The sequence below is a fragment of the Daucus carota genome, chromosome 1 (genome assembly GCF_001625215.2).
Source record: "Daucus carota subsp. sativus chromosome 1, DH1 v3.0, whole genome shotgun sequence".
In the NCBI taxonomy this organism is placed as follows: domain Eukaryota; kingdom Viridiplantae; phylum Streptophyta; class Magnoliopsida; order Apiales; family Apiaceae; genus Daucus; species Daucus carota.
Genome location: NC_030381.2, coordinates 39285128 through 39307632, shown reverse-complemented (window position 1 = coordinate 39307632; position 22505 = coordinate 39285128). Strand labels below are relative to the sequence as shown.

The window sequence follows — 22505 nt, the reverse complement described above, 5'->3', positions numbered from 1 at the left end:
AAATCTGCATTACATCATGAGATAAGGAAATCAATAGCCAGTCTCACATAAATATTAAAGTTTCTCACATATATGGTTATCCGTCTAAGAATCTCTAGCATACCTCCGGAAATAACTTTTTTTATCTGAGATAATAAGTTATTTAGCTTTGATTAGTGAAGCAACTTTAAGATTCACTTCAAAGATTAATTTTCTCTAGTTTGGTTTCAAGCTTGTTTTTCAAATATGCCTATACTTACTAATAAAGGTGGTGACAATTTGTTATGGCTTAAGTTGCTGCAATAACATACTTTCTACGTGCCAATTTACTTGTCTTTTTTTATTTTTAGATTTAAATTGACCAAACTTTACCGATAATCAGTAATTATACTTATGTAATCTTGAAAATCAAAAACATACATTTTAAAGTAGATTAGATGTAGATTCTAGTACTCCCTAGTCCCTCCTTCGCTTTTTTAGTTGTCACATTTCTATTTATATTGGTCGAATTGACTATTTATTGGCTATAAATTTCAAGTCACACTTTCATTATTTTAAAAAACTGAAAATTATATTTTAAAGTAGATTAAAAATTAATCCGGTGACATATTTTTTCTATTTTATCAATTGATAAAATATTAATAAATTTCAGTCAAATTTTGGTCAATTTGACCGGCACAAAATCAAATTTAACAACTAAAAAAGGACGGAGGGAGTAATATATTTTTTATAATTTTCTGAAATTATTCAATATATATAAATTATAGTCAAAATTTGGTCAATTTAACTACAAAAAGTTAAACAGGACAAACAAATGTTATCATTTACTAAAATTGCAAAGTAATTTAGTTAAGTTAAATCATACAGCTCTCCCACAAACAACTTTAAACTTTCTTTCAAAAAAACTTTTTTACTTTAGAAGGGAGTTCTCTACCCAGACACTTTTGTCAGTGGTTAAATGGCGTTTTGGTCATTCAACTAATCGGAAACTTGCAATTGGGTCATTCAACTTAAAAAGTTTTCATTCACATCATTATACACGTAAAAATTTTCATTCAAGTCACTGGCCGTTACACTCCGTTAAAAATTTGACGGAAACCTGACTAAGCTTCGTGACTTGGCTTAAATAAATCCACCGTGGCATGTACAGTCAGTCGAAACAGCATTTTGATCACTTAACTGAATACAAACTTGCAATAAGGTCATCAAACTCAAAAAACTTTCATTTAGGTCACTTATCATAAATTCGGTTAAAAATTGAAAAAAAAAGTATTAAAAACTATCATGCAGCACCTTTTTTCCTCTCTTAAATTTTTTAAAATTTATTAATAAATGAAACACATACATACTCATAAAATCAATAGTTTCACCCACAAAAACTTAATTTGTGTTTATCTCTTATCATTTTATATATCTTAAGACCACAATATAGATTTCTGTCAAAAAAAGACCACAATATAGATTAAGTTTTTGTGGGCGAAATTATTGATTTTATGTGAATGTATTTGTTTCATTTATTAATAAGTTTCGAAATTTTTAAAAGAGGAAAAAAGGTGTTGCATGACAACTTTTAATTTATTTATTTTTTCAATTTTTAACGGATATTATGATAAATGACCTAAATAAAAAAAAATTTGAGTTTGATGACCCGATTGCAAGTTTGTAGTCAGTTAAGTGACCAAATTACCGCTTTAGCTGAATGTACATGCCACGGTGGATTTATTTGAGCCAAGTTACGAAACTTAGACAGCTTTCCGTCATTTTTTTAACAGGGTGTAACGGCCAGTGCCTGAATGAAATTTTTTAAAAATATAATAATGTGAATGAAAGCGTTTTGAGTTAGATGACCCAATTGCAAGTTTCCAGTCAATTGAATGACCAAAACGCTATTTAACTCCTTTGCCAGGGAAAGTTCTACTTTTAGAGGGCCAAAGCCAAACACCCGCAATAACTAGTAGCGGCCTAGTGGGTGAAATAACTGACCCTACACTCAGTGAGACTGTGAGAGGTAAACAACTTGGCTTGTGAGCCCTGGCATCATTTTTAGCTTGAAACATGAACAAAGCTTGAAAAAAAATCATGGAACCTTACATTAACCTTGTTGCCATATTTCCCCCACCAAAGTTAACTCCATCTTCGTTTACTAATGGATAACACCGAACAAACTAAACTACCAGCAATCCAACGTTTACTAATGGATAACACCGAACAAACTAAACTACCAGCAATCCAACATTGAACATTTCACAATAAGATAAAAAAAGTATGAACAACAAAAGGGCAGGCAATCCATGAAACTAAAACATCAAATATGTCGAAACCCAATCTCCTTGATACATGATCAAACCAAATGCATAACATCCTAACATAGGATAACATAAACATTTAACTACTTATTAGCAATACTAGACAGAATATCATTAAACATGACCAATATAACCATATAGCAACCACTTATTAGCAATACCAGACAGAATATCACTAAACATGACCGATAGAACTATATAGCAAATCCCTCCAGCAGCAGCACCATCATTCAGAAGTTGAACATATTGGCAGATGTCGTGATTGGTTGTGCTGGACATGGAAGCTGCCACGGTTCCATCAAAGTATCCGGCAACTGAGGAATATCCATAGCAAGCCCACTCACCTCCTCCACCATATGCAGCACCGAGTTAAGTGAGTACAGCCTATCAGTCAACTCCGAAAGCTGAGCTCTCAACACATTATTCTCAGACGAAACACCAACAAATCTATCAGTCGCTTCATTAATCTTCTGCATAACCACCTTGTTCTGGCTTTGCAACTCGCTCATTTCTGCAATCAGTTTATCAACATGCTGCTGCTTCTTCATACGAGACCTCCTTGCCGATTCCCTATTGGAAATCATCCTCTTCCTCTTCTTCTCATCAAAAGCCGCATACCGTAAATCACCATCAGAGCCTGAACTAACTTGATTCTGTACTGATGCCATTTCAATCCTAACTTCAAAATTCTATTTCGCACTAATCTCGTCCGGGTCGGGTCGGGTCAATTTTTTAATATAAAAAACTAGGTCAAATAAATGGGTTTTTTAGGGAAAATCAAAATTAGGGTTTTCAAACAAGAATTAAAATTTGGGCTTTTTGAGAGGCTAATTTATGAAAAAACGTAGAACCAGTAGAGATAGACAACGGAGAATGAGTGAAGAATTCGAATACGACGCATGAAAATCATCGGATCATTACACCTAACATCTAAATACACAGATTACACATATATTTAAAAATAAATTTTTCAAAATTATTTTAAGACAAGAAGCTATCGGTGAACAGGTTTATCGTAAGCTAACCGATCGATGTAAGGAGATCAACAGCAAAATCTGAAAAATAAACAGAACATAATCAGATCTATTAAATACATAAACATAAACACAAGCATAGACAAGACATAAACATAAACATAAACAGAAAGACAACAATCAAACATAAGAGAGAAAGAGGAGAGAAACTTACACGTACGATGAAACTACGGGACGGAAAGAAGGTAACGTAAGAGATAGGAGCAGACTTTTATAGAGGGTTTTGGCGTGTAATTTCCAGCTGTTAATCACTACTTTTTGTTTTAATTAAAATTATTTTCAGGATGAGATAGGCAAAAATTTCGCTAATGTATCTTTTACTTTCCGGGTAGTTTCTTTTGGCATCTTTGATGGAATATTCACTTAAGTTGAAGACTCGAAAATGGGCTTCTTTTTTAGAGTTGATTGAGAGAGTGCCAATTTTAAAAGCCTATTGAACTCGGAGACAATGGATTATATAATTGCAAAGTTTGTTACTTTGTTTATTTTAAAACTTGTATCTGAGCCCTTTTTGGATTTTAATTTATTTTATTTTTATCAACTCTGACATCGAAAGAAAGATCTCTTTATATTTAAGAATCTGAAAATCTATTTTGTGATTAAACCGTTTTTATTATTATATTGTATATATAACTAAATTAACTTTTTTGTCATACCCTGTAAAAATTGATTCACGCTCGACATCAGACGATATTAAAACGCCTCGGTTCATCTTTAATGAACACAGTAAATTAGGTATTTTTTTTCTAAAAATCGATCAATGTCGGTCACAAATGATCAACTTTGTGACTATATAATCTAGACGACCAACAATAAAGTATCTTTTATAAATAAAATTTAATATAATATGATAACTAGAAAAAGATAAAAATAAATCGATGTTATACATCGTTCTTAATATATGTTTAAGCTTAAGATGAACATCAACATCTTTGATTTAAACCCTTGGGGTGGTAGAACTAATCAGGCAGTTGCATCCATGAGTTCGTTTACATTCCTATTCTTTCACATTATAAGGGTATTGATTTCCTTTCATCACTTTTAATTGAATCAAGATACCAAAACAAAAGGAAGGATTGTTATGCTGGGTTTTAATAAGAACACCATTCATCATTAGTACATACACTGATTTGATTTAATGTAGAAAATTGCGGAGAAATTTCTTAAATACTTGTTATTTTCAAGCCTTTGATGCAGGTATTTTTAAGTATTTGCAAGAAACAGCCAGAGATACTACAATTAGTGATTTTGAATACAATAATCGTGTAGTAGACAACAAGTTATCAACGAAAAAATTGCTCAGTTCTAAAATGTTCGATCATCGACTGAATATCCGAAGATATGATGTTTTATCAATTTTCAAGTTTCAAATATCAGCAAGTCGGTGAACTCGGACAAAATTTCTGCGATAATTTTCTGGTTACGACACTCTAGTTGAAAAAAGAGAACTCGGATCATTAAATTGACGGAAGGTTTCACCATGTTAGTCCTGCGTAAGAAAATTATGAGTCGAGATACTATTTACATACATATCATATAATATTTTGTCTTGGACTAAATCGGAGTTTTCATGAAAATAGCTAGCCTCCCTACTCTCTACAATAGGGGCATGATCTGTATATTCTATCCTTCCTTCCAGGAGATATACTGGTACGTTTGGTTTGGTTTAAGCTATATTTTTGAAGACTGCGTTAATGCTTGTAGTGTGCTTGATTAGCTTTCAATCTCACTGGTCTTAATTTACTCTTTTTTTCAGCCCATGTATTCTCACAAATATCTATCATATTTTGTCCCTTGCTCCGTTAGTTCAAACTGGAATAAAACGGACGGATACAACTTAACCAAGTGGGAAGAGTAATGCAAACGAAACTTTCAAGAAAACGAAAGCTAGCAGATTGTAGAATTCTAAATATTACAAGAAATAAAGTTTCAAATAGACAGATATTAAGTAGCAGAAATGCATCTTGATGACAATATCTACTAGACGTGAACGGTCGTGATTGGCGATTAGATGATAAGAAATAAGTGCCTGAAATTCGTTACACCCCAATTATATATCTCCAATTTCAGATTTTTAGTCTTCATTTCATCACATAACCACAACTCTCTGCACAACTGTATTCTGCAATGGCTGCATCATTCTCTGGTGTGAGCCTTTCTGCTCCAGCACTCTTTAACAACATTTCAGATGCACCAACCATCAAGTCCCCGTGGCTAAAACTGAGCCAGCCATGGACCAACAAGTCCATCCAATATGGTTCAGGCCGGATGGGAGTTCGGACCATGGCAACCCAGCCAGACCTCACAGGGAAGGTGGCTGAGAGCATCAAGAACGCGGAGGAGACGTGTGCAGGGGACTCTGTGGAGGGAGAGTGCGCGGCTGCGTGGGACGAGGTGGAGGAGCTGGCTGCAGCAGTTAGCCATGCAAAGGACAAGGCAAAACAAACGGACTCCTTGGAGGAGTTCTGCAAGGATAATCCTGAGACTGATGAGTGCCGCACTTATGATAATTGATGTTGTTGGAATATTTCGGGTGACAACTTTCTTATATGAACTTCTGTCATAACATTATGTGATGTAATTATAAGTACTTGATTACTTAAATAGTTACACATACTTGCTCACATAGTACTTACAGCACCTAATTATCCGTATTTTCTTACTAATTTTTTTAGTCGAATTTAATTATATCTTAGTTAAGTGATGTCCAAGCGGAAGAGATAAGTGCAGTTTGTGCCTGTGGATGACAAATAGATCCATGTTTTAGGAGGATTCAATTAAAGTATATACAGAAAAAAATAATTGCTTAATAGATGTGGATTTGAGAGTGAGTCCAGCTCAGATAGGCAGAGTTTGCAGCTGAAACCTATGTTACACCAGATACGTCTCCCGTGTCGGATTCGGGCAATATTTTAAAATTTTACATGTTTTTTGTTTGAAATAACTGTCACAGTATCCATACTCATGTCTGAGTGTCGAGTGTCCGACACGGGTACAAAATAATGAGTCAGGGTACATATGCAGAAACTGATTGAAATTCAGGATCCATGCATGCTATACTGAGGACACAATAATTATGCAAAACAAAATAAACCACCAGTAGCTAAGGCATTACTATACTAACTGAAAGATGAATTAATGAATGTTGTGAGAGGACATGCAAATGAATCAGAAACTCCAACAAAATATTACTATTATTCAAGAGTTTGTCAAACGAATCACAATCAAAAGGCCAAAACCAAACCTGCAATCTTATTTCATGTACATATATGACCAGCATTTAGTAGCATACATGCACAATTAACAAGAACTAGCTACAAGATTACTCATCAATAACCACACTAACTTCACCTCTATCAAGCATGTCGTAGAATTGTCGTCTAGTATTCTTCATTTCCCAGTGTTTATATTTCCAGAAAGAAGCTATGACTAATCCCATGGTAGCTGCCACTGCAATTTCCTTCACCAGATTAGGTCCCCTTAATTTTTCATGAACAATCCTCGGTCCTCCCCCCATACTACGTTTCTTCTTCGAACTCGAGTTCGTTCTAGATTATGTGCACCTTAATCAAACCCCTGCAATCAGTCAAATAATCTCAGAACCAATGATTCTTGAATATTATTTACAAGAAACAGAACAATAAATAGGCATATAGCATTGATACAATACCACATTGTAAAACAATTGTTAAAGATAATGAAGCATGATTGTACAACATATGTGATCGACCTGAAAAAATAAAGAAACCAGGAAGCTGCTCCTAATATGTGTGCAAATGTGAAGCTTAAACTTATATGTATTAGAATCTTAATTTGAAGTGTTTGACTAATTCTTATATCACATGTGTGTGGATGTGTTGGTTGGAGGAGTCATTTTCTACGGAAATGATGCAACAGAAAGAATCGGTCTAACAAAGAATCTGCAAATATTGCTTCTAATTTACACCAGCAATATTATCTTTTATCATGACATCAACTTCAAGTGCTAATTATATCTTTTACTAATATGTTAAATATGTTAATACATGTTTATTTGTAGTGAATTGGTTGAATTTTTTTATTTGTTTTAATTCTTCTTAAAGTATGTTCAGTTTTATATAATCTCTTTTACCCCTAAATTAATTAGCTGCTCATATATCTTTTAATTCATCAAAAAGATAAACAGACTATTTTCTTTAAGGAAAAATATTAGCTTTTTCTCAAAAAGGTGATCCTTAAAAAATGATATATAAAAATGTTTTTTAAGATATAAAGATAATGTATGCCCATCAATTTATAAATTCTCGCAACTAAAATGCAAAAAAGATAAAACTCGACCATCTAAAAAACCACTTCAAATTAGTGATTTCGAACTCTTAAGAGAGAAAACAGAGAAAGATGATGAGCGGCATATCTATTTGTACCTTACCACTTACCAGTATGAAATTTAAATAAAATCTAATTCTATCATGTAACGATAACTTTTCATTGTCTTGGTTTAAATATTAATAGCATTGTTAATTTTAATTGTTAATACATGAATAGTACTTATAAGTCACTCATACAACCAGCAGTAACTTTTAAGCATCTTCAAGCTACATATTTGCATAAATCATCGGAGAGATAGAAAGCGCGCATCAAAAACTTTTGCCATCTTCAAAAATTACTTTTAAAAATAAACTTCTGCTATCTTATTGCTGCTGCTACATGTGTATCATCAAAGACAGCTGTTCTAGAACTTATTCTGTAAGAAACATACCAGAAATTTGATTTCACAAGATCCTTAAAAAGGGGAAAGGAAAAAGGAATCATCATTTCTACATCACAGCTGAAATGAATTAGCTATAACACGATATATTTGTATACTTATTGTGTATATATATATCCACTCCGAGGGGGACATGAATCTTGCAATTTCCACAACTGTGCCGCCAGAACTGGTAAAAAATCAATGAGACTGGTGTTTCTTGGCCCGACCTTGAGGAATTGACGCATCATCTCCCTTCCAACCCTCAGGTCTACGAGCCCATTCCGGTGCTTGATCAGGTCCATAACGATAATCATAGAATAGCTCTTCGCTCGCTTCAATACGCTCATTGGCAAAAATGCCAACTCGATGATCACCTGCCACGAGCATAACCTGAAGATGGACTCTCTGTAATCAGCTTTATCATAACAAATACAAAAATACTTGGGCATGCTAATTTATTAAGTTGAATACCTTTGCATAGCAGTTGGGATTTGACGAGTGATTTGCGAATTTCAGCTTGTCTCCTTTGCGGTAAGCATCAAGGACATACTGCACCAAAAAAAAAACAAAAAAAAAACAGATGCATTGGTATTCCGAATTCTACAGTACAAAAATTAGAGTTTCATTACTTTCAGTCTTTTATTACTATAATGCAAGTTTCTGCAATTGTGAAAATGCTGGAACTTGGGAAGTCGGTGGATTCAATTAACTATTTTAAGTTTTTAACCGAGGCTATAGAACGCAATCAGGAGAAAAATAGTGTAGGATGAAAAATGCTGCATTTGAGATGGCATCAAAATTAATTCAACCACTCTCTTTAATTTATGTACCACAAGTTCCGTGATGACACATATTGTTCAAACAATTGGTTTCTAAGTTAAATTATACTACTATGCACGATACACAATATTTAGCAGTGGTCACTTGCCTGTTCATTCAAATCAAAAAGGAACGAAGAGTTAGCACGGTCATAGATCTTCCCTCGCTTATCGGCTTCTCGGTGTGAGATCAATTCACCAGTATATTCTCCAAGATAGTCATTCTTGTTGACGGGATTCTGAAACCAAGTGGATAAGTTATACATTTGAAAATATTGAGAAGTTAAACAATTACGAGAGACGACAAGTCATTTGTGCTTTCCTACCTTCAGAAAGGCTCCCCATCCAGCAACATCAGATTTTGCCAAGAGGATCTAATAGGAAAAGAAGAGAACATTAATAAGTACAAGCTTTGTCCAAGTCCAATGCTTATTCATGTTGAATTTAATATAAATAGTTACCCTTTGCTGCTGTCTAAGGAGGAGTCTCATATTTCCACAATGGCCATCTCCTCGTCGAGGTGGCTCACCTAATGAGCCATCACCACAACTGAAAAAGTAGTAATTTAATCATTCCATGATAGAATTTATAAATGATGTTATTTGAAGTGGTTAGTTCTGAAAGAGAATCAGATAGGCTGCCTGTAATTTCCAAATATAGGTTTCCTTATATAAATATGAACATCGCATATGCACAAAACTATTATTCAAGATCAATACAGATCTATATGACTATATCAATTACCAAGTGAAGGTTTCAAAATCAGAGGTAGATGAGCAAGAGACTGATTACCTAACCCAGCAATTACGGCAAACATCAGGGTCACATTCACGTCCAGCAGCAAAACATGGACACTGCCGACTTCTACACTGACTTTTTGCACAGTGACATCCTCTGAACCTATTTTTGCAGCTCTTGGAGCACCTAAAGATTTCAAAATTTTAATATTTATTATTAGGCAATAGGATTTAGTCTGTTTCAGATTATCTAGTACAGAAAAATAGATATATAATATAATTATATAAGTATTGCTTGTCTGTTTTCTAAAACTACACCCATCTTTCGAGGCTCTTGGTCAACAAAGTTGATCACTCAAAATTATTTTTCCACTTAAACTTGACTTACCCACAATATTTTTCACAGCAAGTTCCATTTTGATGACAGGGGCACTGTTTTCCACATATAGAGTCGCATCCACATGGTATATACTGTTTACAAGACTGATTTTTTCCATCTGCAATCCTTCTCCAAAATGATGGATGGCCAGCAGACTTCCAAGAGTATTTGAGCTTCCGTGTTCTGCCCCTTCTACGAAATAAACGCGACCTTGCCTGAAGACCTTGTTCCTGTGATGCACAATATATTAGGCAGAACAATTTCTTTTATCATGAATGTATTTGGTTTGCAGGGCACCAAGTTTGATGCTGCATATTGAATGGATGGAAACATGAATATACTTGTCTTTTGTCTCTTATCCAGTCAAGCTACATTGGTGCTACTTCAAAATTCTTGAATCTAACTCAAATATATTGCTATACTTGTAACAGCTATTAAGTATATTCATTGGATGAATGAGTAAACCTCTGTTGATAATTTCAGACTATTTTTCTTAATAAAAATAATTCGCGCAAATTTTTGTGGTGCAGCCCAGGGGAAGAATATTACTCCCTCCGTCCCATTTTAACTGCTTTTGACTTTTTTACACGTATTTTAAGATATTAAAAAAATTACATTTAAACATGATTATTTTTTATAAAATTTATATCAAATAAAAGTTTAGAGTCCAAACTTTTATTTGATATAAGAATTGAAATTTTTTATTGAGTGTAGATATTGTTTTTTTACACCTCAATATACGTGTTAAAAAGTCAAACATCAGTTAAAATGGGACAGAGGGAGTATATTCTATTGCTCACTCTTCTTCTGACAATACTGTTTTTCATTCTGGCACAAGTTGCAATACTTAATCGGTAGACATATATAATTATATATATAGCAATTGTGCAGTACTGCGATAATACTCCATCCTTATGCTCAGACACTCTCTTCGTAACCATTACTATTGTTTTAAAATCTCAGATTTGTACTTGCCAGATATCAGCAGAACAACTGTATTTGACTTCATTTATGTACAAGTTGACTTCAATCAGAGGATAATATAATGGGAAACTGAAAAACACAGGAAATACTCTCTAGCTTAAGAGGAATATCAGATGTGGTCTTCCCATTTGCTTTCTTCCTATTATTAGTTTTAGATGTGCAAGGAAAACATGGAACTGAAAGCCAGAAACATATACCAGTTTTTTTGCATCAACATTCCCATCACCATCGAAAAAGGAATTTGATAGGGCAGTAGATCCGTGAGACATTGCTGCTGCATCATGATTCATGTAAGCAGATACCTCTGAGCAAGTCTTTAGGCCAGGAAGTAAATTCCTTGCTATTAGGCAACTGTAAGGCATGCGAAACCTCAAAATCGTAAGCTACAGCACGATACTCCTTATACAGAAAATAAATTAAAAACTTTCAATTTTATAAATATAAATTCAACCTAATATAAATATCATGGGTCGGGTGGAAACTGAGTATTTATTGCAGATCTATAAAGCACGCACATGTGTATTAGTCAACTTAGTTTTTGTTTAAAAGTGTTTCATCCTTCAGGTATGGCAGTAACACAAGTTCAATATTTTTTTTATCAACAACACTAGAGTTTGAAAGTTCTAATTTAAACATAGCCTACTGGGTAATTCTATAGATAGGATACAGTTGACATATTATATATTTTCTAGAAAGTCTATATACCTGTTTCTTCCAAAAATTTCTATGCCCTTTAAATATAAGTCTTTTTCAAGGGGTTTCCACTCGTTGCTACTTACTACCCCTTTTGCCTGAGAACCTACAAATACAGGAGCCTGCATCATCACAACATAGAGTGTTAAGCAACTACTAAAGTTCTAATAATACTATCGCCATCCTGATCTGAAGTCATTAACGTTAACAATGAGACAACAGCTACCTTGTTTGAATCATGGCTAGATGATGTACTGCCAACATGTTTGGTGGATGAACCGAAATCGTCTTTATCGATTTCAATAATGTCCATATCTGCTAATTTGGTACTAGACCTGTCATCCTCAGCTAAACTAGTTTTGGCATCCGTTGCAACTTCAGTAGGACCTGATAACACTTTTTGTTTCTTATTATAAACTTGAGAATCATTAGAAGAACCTGTCAAACTCTCTTGAAACTCGGATGTTTGCGTTAAACACTTGCGTTTCCCTGTATCCAAACTTCATATAATTAGCACTGATTTTATTGACTACCAAAAGAAGATATGATTTATATATGTACAAGCAGGTATCCTAGGGGTATCTGTTCAATTGCAACCTGATTCACCATCATTTGAGGAAATTGGATCCGAGCATTCCTCTTCTTTACTTTCAATCTTAGCGGATGAATTGGCGAGTGAAGTATCAGGCAAGTCTTTGGCAATTCTTAACTGCATAATCAGAAAGACATACAGAAAAGCAAAACTTTACTCAGAAAAGCATGCAAGATAATAATAATCTTATTTACGATGGAAGAACAATATGTAGTCATGTACAACTGGAGATATAAGGAAGCATGTTCGTGTAATGATATTCAAGAGATGTAATACATAAATTCAAGTGCATAAAAATTAATGATAAATATTAGCAATTTGAAGGCCACGTGCCTCGGGAATTGTTATCATGAAGGCATGTATCAGATACCATATTAGCAATTTGACGGTTAAATTTTTAACACTCTATGGTCAGCATATCTCAATACTTCGATCATGCTAATGAAGAGTAATATTATAAAGCAGGAAACTGTCAGAGAATCAAATACAAATGTCTCAGGCCTTCCATGCAGTTCACTTTGTTACTAAAAGGTCCAAAGTAACCAAATTCAGCTCGCATTTTCTTCGAATTTCTCAATCTTCAAATTTTTTTTTACATAATTTGAACTTTTAATTACCATACACTAAAAAAATGTATTACAGGAAAATAGGGGTCTGCCCTAATAATATCTAATTCAACAGAGGAGAAACTCCCAGACTAATACTATATCTAACATGCAACGTAAAGGAGGAAAATAGACCTTAATTATCACAAACTACATAAACCAAGCCTAAGATTCAATAATCTTGGGGTTCATTCCTACAGTACATGTAAGATAAAGCACCTAATGCCATTTCCAATGTGCAAGTGTAAACATGTGAAGTGTCAATCTTTTTAGCATACGTTGTTTTTGTTGCAAATCTTAGATCATCAAATGGCATTTTCTAAGATCAAACACTTAATCGACCCCTCAGGCTAGGGGAACAACATTTTCCATCTTCAGGCTTTTCACCCCTTAAAATCCCATAGCAGATCTCTTTCCTTGAAAGTATGAATCTTACACTAATAATTGCACTCTCCAAGGGGTCAGCTTCTAGAAGTGACAAATTTCATTCGACATCTCTTAAAGTTCCTTTCTCTAGGATGACTACTAAACTGCTACCAGAAAGTACATTACGATATTTAATTTATAAATTTACAGAACTGATTTAAGTCAGCATAAGTATTTCATACATATCAATATCCAAAGTAAAAGACCTACCTGGAGATAGCACTGGTCACTGCATGGTTTGCCATCGTCTTCAGATTCAGATGCATATGGCTGTTTTTCAGTCTGTCCAACAGTATGTTTTAAAGGTTAGCATATGAATATACATGATTCACATAAATGTAAGAAAGAATGCAACACTTACAGAATTAACTAGACCTTGAGAACAACCGTGCAGTCGACAGTCGAATACCTGTTAAAATGACATCAAAATGAAATATTATAAATAATTATCAATATTCAGTGGATCTCTTGAACACTAAACTGAACAGGGTCAGAGGTCAAGTACCAAACAACGACGACAGAAAAGATTATCTAGAGAATCCAAATTAGCACCAAGGCTTTTTTCTAGATACATGCTTGTGTCGAGCCTTTTTTCCTCAGAACTGGGATTCGGTCTTTGTTTTTCCTCGTGGCTTCTCTTGAGCACGTTGTAGCGTTCCTGCTTATTGCAAACATCTCTAAGCGGTTAACATGATTGAATCAATAACAAATTCAAAGTTTAAACTGAAAATGATTAATGGTATTTTAATTTAAAATATCGGTAACAGTTGTAACAACATTTACTTGTTTTGTTTATAATAATTTTAACATACTAAAAGAATCATTAATACAGGGCAGTGTGTACCATAATTTCAGAAGAGGTTCCACTAATATAATGTGTCAAGACGTTCAGCACTTCATCACTTAGTTCATGTTCTTCGGCAATTGTCCTATAAGATTTAGTAAAACATATAGATTGTTTAGAAAGCAGCCAAGGATAAAGATAATTGAATACTAAGCAATCAAACAGAGATCATAAAAACTGGAAACTAGGATTATTTCCTGGTAATCTTACCCGACACTTTCAATTTGAAAAATTATCTGAGCTAGGTCAATTATTACAAAATAGTGAGTGCATCGGAACTTAATCATGCTGTCCTGGAAATTGATTTCCATCGGGTACTAAGTTGTGGTGGTTCCCTTGAGAACTGATCTCTGATAAATAAGAAAACATAATGTAAATCTCATTTCCTACCTTTAGCAAAGGATGGGGTATAGTTGCCGCAACTTTCGAAACTTTCTTCATTGCATAGTGTTCCAGTAGCTACTAGCTAGTTTCTTCCATAATCTAGAAGGAGGCCATTTCTTGGTATTTCTATTTTTTTTCCAGATTTCTACTGACCTATGCCTACTCCATGAGTTTTCTTTTTCATTTTTAGCCGGTAATAATTCATTTCTGGCTATGGTGATTCTCTACAATTAGGTTATTCCTGTTTAATCTCCTAATATTATTTTATCTTGCTACCGAACAACGATCCAAAAAATTAGTTTCACAAAATAATGACTATTTTTACCTTCCTGTTCTCACATGTCTCACATTTTAATAATTTACTGTAAAGATGAAGGCCAAGCAAATGCACATGGCCAATACAGCAGGTATAATTTAGAGCCTTTCAAGCTTCTTTTCTGTCTACCTTACTAACACATTGCATGTTAAAAACATCTGTATAAGCTTTTCAAACCGACCAGGGTATGCCAACATAATTGGTTGAAATAGATATTAATCAATAATTTTTAATATATAATTCAGGCTAGCTCCTAAATGACCTTACCATATAATATGATCTTCCTCCTTAGAGAATTCATGTTTCTCTTCATCAGGTTCTGTCATCTCTTCCTCGCTGTCACTGCACACCAGTGCCTCACTTCCATTCTGATCATAGTAAATACGTCTCCTCCCAACAACTGATTGGTCTTCGGCCATCCTCTGGTTCCTGCAATGTGCAAACAATGTTAAAGGAAGAGAGAGGAAGATTTATTCTGGAAAATATATTAATAAATTGAGCATCATCCGCAAAGTGCCCAGCCAAAGATACGTATATGCTAACAATGGCACTTTGATTTCATAAATCTGAACAGTTGGCATTTAATAATTTCATTTTATTTTAGAGCAGACTCCTAGATATCCAGACCAAACGTATCAAGCAGGGTTCGTGGACATTAAAATTTATGGTTGTCACCAGACCGTACCTCTACTCCTAGGAGTAGAGAGGCATAGTGCATACAGCATACTCCTGGAAGCTCTAAAATCATACAGACAGGGATTGGTAAGAATTAAGGGGTAAAATCTTAGCACAACAAACCTTACACATTAATTATTTCTACTTTTTGATATAATTTTATCTATAATCTCGTCATCACATATCCAAAAATCTTCCATCAAACAATCAGATAAATCAATACAGATACTAAAGAAAAATCAGACTGACAACTCATTAATCATAATCCAAAATCCATTCTTAGTAGCAACAACTAAAATGCCAAATATACAAAAAAAAAAAAAAAAAAAAAAAGGATGCCAGATAGGATATACTTTTGCATAACAAAACGGTGAAGGTTCAGGGAGTAACATCAGATCAAGAACTATTTGTCATGGCCAAAGAAAACACTGTTTGTCAAGAAAGAGAAAGCCTTAACATCTATCCATGTGTCTTAAGTCGGATAATGATTCAAGCCTTTCACATCCATACACTTGTCGTTGTTCAAACAACTACGCAGAGTTCCTTCTCAGTTCTCATCTAGCAGAAAAGAATCACGCATAGTATAATTCATTTTAGTTCAGGGCAGCCGCCAGGAATGAGAAATAGGAATATACTTGATAAACCACATATGACAATAAATCAATATATACTACTTCTACTTAGAACCTGGATTCCCAACCAGTATACTCTCAAAGAAAAAGGGAAAAATCAGGTGTGAAATTTTTGGTTGAAAATTCGTCTCTTTATCCATGTCAGGTTGAATTTAGATGTAGGTTTAAACTCAGGTATTGATAAGCTTTAGGAGTGATTTTACTAGGGCAAGTTTAATTTGCACGTGTTCACATATTCCCATATTAATTTAGCACTAAGTTTCAATTGATGTAGTTGTAGATTATCTAAGAAATTTATCTGAAATTTCGAAATTACCCAAGTAATTTGGGCATGAACTAGCCAAACGGATGGATTGCTCCAGAGAAAATTTGGTTAAACCAATTGGATACTGCAATTTGAAATAACAATAGATATTTGGAGCAAGGTGTCATGTCATTAAGTATGGATTGTGTATTGATGTGCTTTGACAGCAAAAAAGAGAGAATTTTAAAGCGACACACCTGTCCAAAAATATCCATGTAGTATAAGATGGTATCTTTTCAACAAGTGGAAGTGTGGCACTTGTCGGATATGTAGCATCTTGACAGCTGAAAACTTCTCTGTCTCCCAGTCCCTGAGCAATTCCTCTGTATATATGGAGAGGGTTTTCTATTTTTGAAAAAAGCATGTTGCCCAAATTACTTTTTTCTGCCGATGAAATATCATAGTTGGATCCGTCTGCTGGCACAAAAGATAAATGAGTGTCTAGCTTTTGTCTGTTTGTCTGAAATATTTCCTGTGATACAAAAAAGGATGCATTACTTTCCAATCATTGTTTACTAGGTGGTTAAACACAAAAACAACTAATCGACTTACTTTGACATACTGAATCCTGTCTGCTTGAATCTGCTTTTCCAATTTAAGTATTTTTTGTTTTACAGATGCTATTACATCACTGACCTGTTTCAAGATAATTAGCAACACGGTCATTCCTGATAAAATTATATGGGGGCCTATGGAATTGAATGGAACTCCAAAATATGAGTATCAATAGAGAGTGAGAAATTTAATAAAAGACAGGAACTACTAAACTTCTATTTTAAATACATAAGCGTTCATAAAGGGTGTTGGATATTTAATTTATCTTGTATTTTGTTAATTTTTCTTCTTTGATGTATCCGAATTCCGAAGTGTCAAGCTCCATTATTGGCTGTAAATCTAAATCACGATAGACATCTATTTATCTACAATTAATCCTACATTGAAGATCTATCTTGTACCGAATATACGAGATTATGCTAATTATCCAAAAACCAATGTTCAGCGCTTTCGATTATTAAATGACATTCAAAAATGCCTAATATCTGTTTTAAATCTTATTAAGAAAACGTTCAATCTTCATGACTTGATTGTTAATCAAAGGGTCCAGTAACATAGATTAACATTACTTGATTAATGATCACCACATGATAATTCCAGTGTTTGGACAGAAGTTTTATAATTCTCTTATAATGTGTGACAGCGTTCTGAAAATATATGATATTAAAAAAGAGCCTACTTTATGATAACCAACAAAACAAAAACCCTAATTACCATCAACGTAAAACAAATCAATCTTGAAAATCTATAGTTCAATTACCTAAATTTCAGCTAATACTGGTAATTCGAATCCAATTCCTTTCCACAGATATTCTAAATCAAGAACCCACAACCAAATAACCAAGAATCATTATACTCGTTATAGCAAAATGTTTCGACTTTCGAGTAATCTATTAAACAAGGGCAATCAAGAATCAAGAATCAAGAAAGGTAGCTTCTTTATCCACTAAAAACACAAAGATGGTAACACAATTCATTCATACCCTCCAAAATCGAAAATGAAGGGCTAATAAAGCAAATCATACCCAAAACCCTAAATTCAAAATCACTAACAAAATCAAGCACATATGCAAAATCCAAAAAAGTACTAAAAACAGGGGAGAATTTAATTAAAATCAAAAGACAAGAGATAAAAAGGTACAAACTTTAGCTTTCGACGATGAATCACTGGCTGATTTAGACACCATGGCTGCTAATTATGAACTGCTTGTGTTGTTAATCCGATCGAAAAAATCGCTGAAGAAGAACAGACATGAACGTCGTAACGTTAACGCATAGAATGTATCATATGTATGTATAGTACTAGTGTAGTTAGTGTCTGTGTTTCTATTTATAATTGGGAATGGTATGTATGTGTGTACTAAATCAGTTACTGCTCATAGTTGCGGTAATAATTGAATAAGGTAATTGTCTGACAGTGGGCTCAGGTGAAAACGGTTAGTAATTTACGGCTACTCGACTGTTATTTTTATATTTATCTACATACGCTGTACCGGAGTCAATGTATCATATTTTTACTTTACTTTTCCACAAACGAGATTGCATTTTCTTTATAAGATACTCGGTAAAAATATACATTTATAGAAAATATTTATACGGAATCCTGACGTTTAAAGCACCCAATTCATCTTTTTTATTTTCCAAATCTTGAATCAGATTTCTATTTTGTAGTCTTCCGTTTTTTAACGAGAAAAGAACTAGTACTAGTACGTTCAGATTTGATTCGCGTTCGAATATCAATATTCGTCTATTTTTCAGCTTGACTTGAATGGATATCAAACTACTTATATTTGATTAATCGTATTCGAATTCGTAAAAAGTAATTAAAAAATTATGAATACTCGAATAATTATCAACTATAATTATAATAAAATCATTTGTAAAATATTATATTAATATAAATATTATTTATGTGATGTATGTTATACATAATAAAATACATGATTTACAAATTCGATTCGAGTATCTTTATTAAATATGAATATTCGAGTACTCTTCATTTAGTCGAACTACTCTAAATAAATATGTTCGAGTACCATGTTGGTAGGATCCGACTCGATATTCGTTTGAATGATAAGACCAGATTCAAATCGCTCAATTTTATACTAATACGAATTATATTCGTTTTTAACGAGTCGAAATCTGGTTCGAACCCGAATTACTCGGATTCTTTTTCTGAACAAATATGTTTTATAAAAGTTCATAAGATTTTTCACAGAATGGTTTCTCGTCTCAAAAATATTTTCTCTTCAGGATCAAATAAATGTATGAAAAAATATTTAAAATAAATGTATGAAAAAATATTTAAAATTTGTGTTTTTTTGTAGTTTTATTTTTAAACTAATAATAAAATATTCTTTTAAAATGATTTTATATATCTTTATAAATAACATAAATTTCCATATTACTCCCAACAAGCCTGATACTCCCAAGGTTTTGATGATCACACTACCAGTAAGCTAACAACATAAAACTGGTACTTGTTAGTGAGATATCAAAGACATATATGTGTATGCTAACAGTTCGCAAGTTTCACTATAATGTTTTTTTTTTTTTTTGAGCAAAGTTTCACTATAATGTTCAACTGTGAGCAAGCTTACGGGTTATCATCCAGATTTATCAGCAAGCTCACAGCGTGAACAGAATAGCAAATGGATAAGGATCAAAGTTGAAAGTCATGGAGAATTGTTAGGAATTGATTTGTAAGGACTTTAATATTTATATATGACTCATATAAATATTAGAACTCAGTTTTAAACAAGAGTTTTAAAAAAAACGAATTCCTAAAAGATAGGAGAGTTTATCTCTTATTCGATCTTATCTTTAACTACTCCTATTTGATTTCAAATTATGGTTTTTATATAAACGTTTTACTGATACCTCTCACAACGGTCTTTATGCTTTTACTCAATAAAATATACGTTGTTCAAACGTTCATCTTTCAAACAAATAAAAACGTGAGATTTATTAAATTAAGAACGTTGGAGATTTGTTGAATTATGACCGTTTGGAATGACGGTATAAATACTTGAGTGTGGTTGCCGTTTTTATTAACAAGAACACACCTCAAGCTTTCTGAAAATACAACTCATTCATTGCAAAATCTTTCTTTGAGCTCTAGTACTTATATTTGATTATATATCTATATTGAGTTCATAGTTTCGGTTGTATTACACTCGTACATTGTATTGTTCAAGGTGTAAAGTTTTGTTGTTGTGTATCCAGCTTGTGAAATAAGGGAACTAGTTAGCTAGAAGAGTATACTTAGGATATATAGGTCTTGGAGGGCTTTTGGTTCGTGGTTCAGGGGTTTCAGCAAGCTGATAACAGAAATAAGGGTTGAAGGGAGTTATATTATTGAATCTAGTAATTGTTAACATTTTTGATTAATAATATAATCTCTTACCAGTTGATAGGGGATCAGGACGTAGACCAATAGGGTTCGGGGTCGAACCTGGCTAAAATTCTTGATGTAGCTAGCTTACTGCTTTTATATTTTCTGCACTGCAGTTACATTGCTAGCTAGCTGACAGTTTACTCTGAAATTAACAGCAAGCTGTATGTGACAGTTTAACTATTTGATAACAATTAAAAATCGGTTAAATTAGCCATAACACCTATTCACCCTCTCTAGGTGTGAAATATCAAAGCCAACTTACTCCTCTCCTCTCAATGTCAGGAAATAATAATAATTATGTGAGAGAATGATGAAGATGAATATGATGGGTGGGGAAGATGGTGCCGAAGAATATGCTCTCATTAAGCGTAGAATAAACCTAGCTCCGTTATATACTTCTTGAATATGTTGTAATAAAATTATAAAAAAGTAAATATCTTTTCAAAAATATTAGGAAAATAATCTATGAAGTTAACTACTGTAAGTGCGCAAGTGCAATTTAACACAAAAATGAAAAAAGAGTGTGTAAACTGCTAATTTAGTGCGAGGGAGTATAAATGAGAGAGTAAATCAGTAAAGTTGAGTCTTTGAATTTTGATGGCAGACACAGTCACTACTCACTAGTATTCTGCAGCTGCCTGCAAAAATCCCAGAAAAGATGTAAAATGGGGTACTCAGGGCTCCACTTCCATCAATTATCTCCGGCCACACATGCGTGTGTGTCAGTGAAAAGATTATTTTATGTAATCATTATCATCATTCTACTCCCATAGTTTTTTTTTTTTTTTTACATTTGGTGGATTTTGGGGCAAAGATCTAACTGCTGAGTGATGCCAACATGCATGCATGTAAAGATCATAGTATTTTAGTCCACATTGTAATATTATTGTAACTGTATTGCATGCAGCATGCACAACTCACAAGTCACAAGTCACAAGTGATTGTTGGTTTGCTAAGTGTTAATGAGAAAAACAGAGGCAACAGCACATCAACCATTTGATTAGAGACTAACCTTGTGGAGATCCACAACATAAACCCAACTGTTGAAGGTTTTAACTCAATCTGTCCAATTGAAAACTCAGACTTGGGGTTATAACAACAATTAGACTTTTCCCAAATGTGTTGCTACTTTAGTCTCTGCAGGAACTCCAGAAACAAAATTTATAGCTGTGATAGAAATATGATTCTATTTTACTTCAATCTCATCATTCCCTTAATTAACTTTCCAGTAATAAGTCTCTGTACAAAATGATATATGCGCTTTGAAAAATCCCTTTATCTCCTGAACCCGTAAGGCTGTTCCGCAAATGCTTACTAAAAATGATTTTGTACCAACCATCTTCTCTGTCTGTCCCTGACCATGCAATCAGAATATACACTATTGAAGAGAATTCCAATCCACTGGGAAATTGATTGCGCTTCATTAACCCCAGACTCGTGCTTTTCCTACAATTACAAATGGCTGAACTGGTAGGGGTATCCCATTGGCTTCAGTTTAGTGGTACAATTCACTTGGCACACAGATTTCCCTTAAGGTTCTGTCTGTGGAGTCTTTGATAGCACATATATTTCTTGATGGGAGCTTCCTCACAATTAAACCACATCTTAGGCCTCCACTGTCTTGATTCTTGAAACTGATCAAGACTGAATAAAGACAAGTCATCTCCTATCTCGATGCAGCAATAACTGTTTTTTGTTTATGAAATAAATGCTTGGACTTGGTTAACATACTTTTTAAAGCTTTTAGTATGTTTTGTTGCCATCAAAATGCCAAATGCAAGCAAGCAAAAGTTTACTACTATATCTACTAACAGCAAACGAAGTTTTTTATGAAAGGTTCTTCACATTTATGTGGTGTTTAACTGTTTATACTGCATAGTACCTGGGCTTTGTCCAAAGAGATGGCCCTCTGGATTTCATGGACTGCTCTAAGAATGCAAGTTGCTCTATGGTCATTAGAATCATGTTTTGTGCTCTTAATTCATGATATTTATTTCGAATACCTCAACCAAACCTCAAATCATGTGAATGCATTCATTTCAAGTAGTGTTGACAATCAAGTACATCTTATAGTTTGATAAAGCAGTGTTGCATACCACATCTTGCTGAAGGAACA

At 33.7% G+C, this 22505-nt stretch overlaps 3 protein-coding genes and 1 long non-coding RNA gene across 6 annotated transcripts; 1 reads left to right on the top strand and 3 right to left on the bottom strand.

The window, feature by feature from the left end:
• Window positions 1-2270: 2270 nt before the first annotated feature.
• Window positions 2271-3614, bottom strand: LOC108205499 (bZIP transcription factor 53). Its single transcript, XM_017375480.2, has 2 exons — window positions 3474-3614; window positions 2271-3340 (listed from the first exon to the last, which is right to left on the bottom strand). Exon 2 carries the CDS (start codon window positions 2951-2953, stop codon window positions 2516-2518), a length of 438 nt encoding a protein of 145 aa, XP_017230969.1. The 5' UTR covers window positions 2954-3340; window positions 3474-3614; the 3' UTR covers window positions 2271-2515.
• Window positions 3615-5446: 1832 nt separating this feature from the next.
• LOC108211573 (calvin cycle protein CP12-1, chloroplastic) lies at window positions 5447-5833 on the top strand. Its single transcript, XM_017383214.2, has one exon. It carries the CDS (start codon window positions 5447-5449, stop codon window positions 5831-5833), a length of 387 nt encoding a protein of 128 aa, XP_017238703.1.
• Window positions 5834-6483: 650 nt separating this feature from the next.
• LOC135148398 (uncharacterized) lies at window positions 6484-7133 on the bottom strand. The gene is made up of 2 exons (XR_010286566.1): window positions 7050-7133; window positions 6484-6895 (listed from the first exon to the last, which is right to left on the bottom strand). It is a non-coding gene; the product is annotated as an uncharacterized LOC135148398 (long non-coding RNA).
• An 810-nt stretch (window positions 7134-7943) lies between these two features.
• LOC108205006 (histone-lysine N-methyltransferase EZA1) lies at window positions 7944-18309 on the bottom strand. 3 transcript variants are annotated; one of them, XM_017374748.2, is made up of 19 exons: window positions 18138-18309; window positions 16990-17073; window positions 16635-16909; window positions 15094-15255; window positions 14127-14211; window positions 13788-13940; window positions 13644-13691; window positions 13493-13564; window positions 12257-12368; window positions 11886-12148; window positions 11672-11781; window positions 11164-11317; window positions 9992-10212; window positions 9659-9790; window positions 9328-9415; window positions 9193-9240; window positions 8977-9105; window positions 8520-8597; window positions 7944-8438 (listed from the first exon to the last, which is right to left on the bottom strand). In XM_017374748.2, exons 1-19 carry the CDS (start codon window positions 18177-18179, stop codon window positions 8247-8249), a joined length of 2448 nt encoding a protein of 815 aa, XP_017230237.1. In that variant the 5' UTR covers window positions 18180-18309; the 3' UTR covers window positions 7944-8246. The 3 variants fall into 3 exon arrangements, with proteins under 3 accessions (XP_017230237.1, XP_063939584.1, XP_063939588.1); XM_064083514.1 differs by having other exon boundaries at window positions 13788-13943; window positions 18138-18306; XM_064083518.1 differs by lacking the exons at window positions 16635-16909; window positions 16990-17073; window positions 18138-18309 and adding an exon at window positions 16450-16574 and having other exon boundaries at window positions 13788-13943.
• Window positions 18310-22505: the final 4196 nt, after the last annotated feature.

Excerpts from the sequence above, each read along its gene's own strand:
- LOC108205499 (XM_017375480.2), bottom strand. The coding sequence starts at position 2,953 with ATGGCATCAGTACAGAATCAAGTTAGTTCAGGCTCTGATGGTGATTTA.
- LOC108211573 (XM_017383214.2), top strand. The coding sequence starts at position 5,447 with ATGGCTGCATCATTCTCTGGTGTGAGCCTTTCTGCTCCAGCACTCTTT.
- LOC108205006 (XM_064083514.1), bottom strand. The coding sequence starts at position 18,179 with ATGGTGTCTAAATCAGCCAGTGATTCATCGTCGAAAGCTAAA. Across the intron at positions 16,910-16,989 it reads ACAGGATTCAGTATGTCAAA|GAAATATTTCAGACAAACAG; the intron begins GTAAGTCGATTA and ends TTTGTATCACAG. Across the intron at positions 11,782-11,885 it reads CTAGCCATGATTCAAACAAG|GCTCCTGTATTTGTAGGTTC; the intron begins GTAGCTGTTGTC and ends GTGATGATGCAG.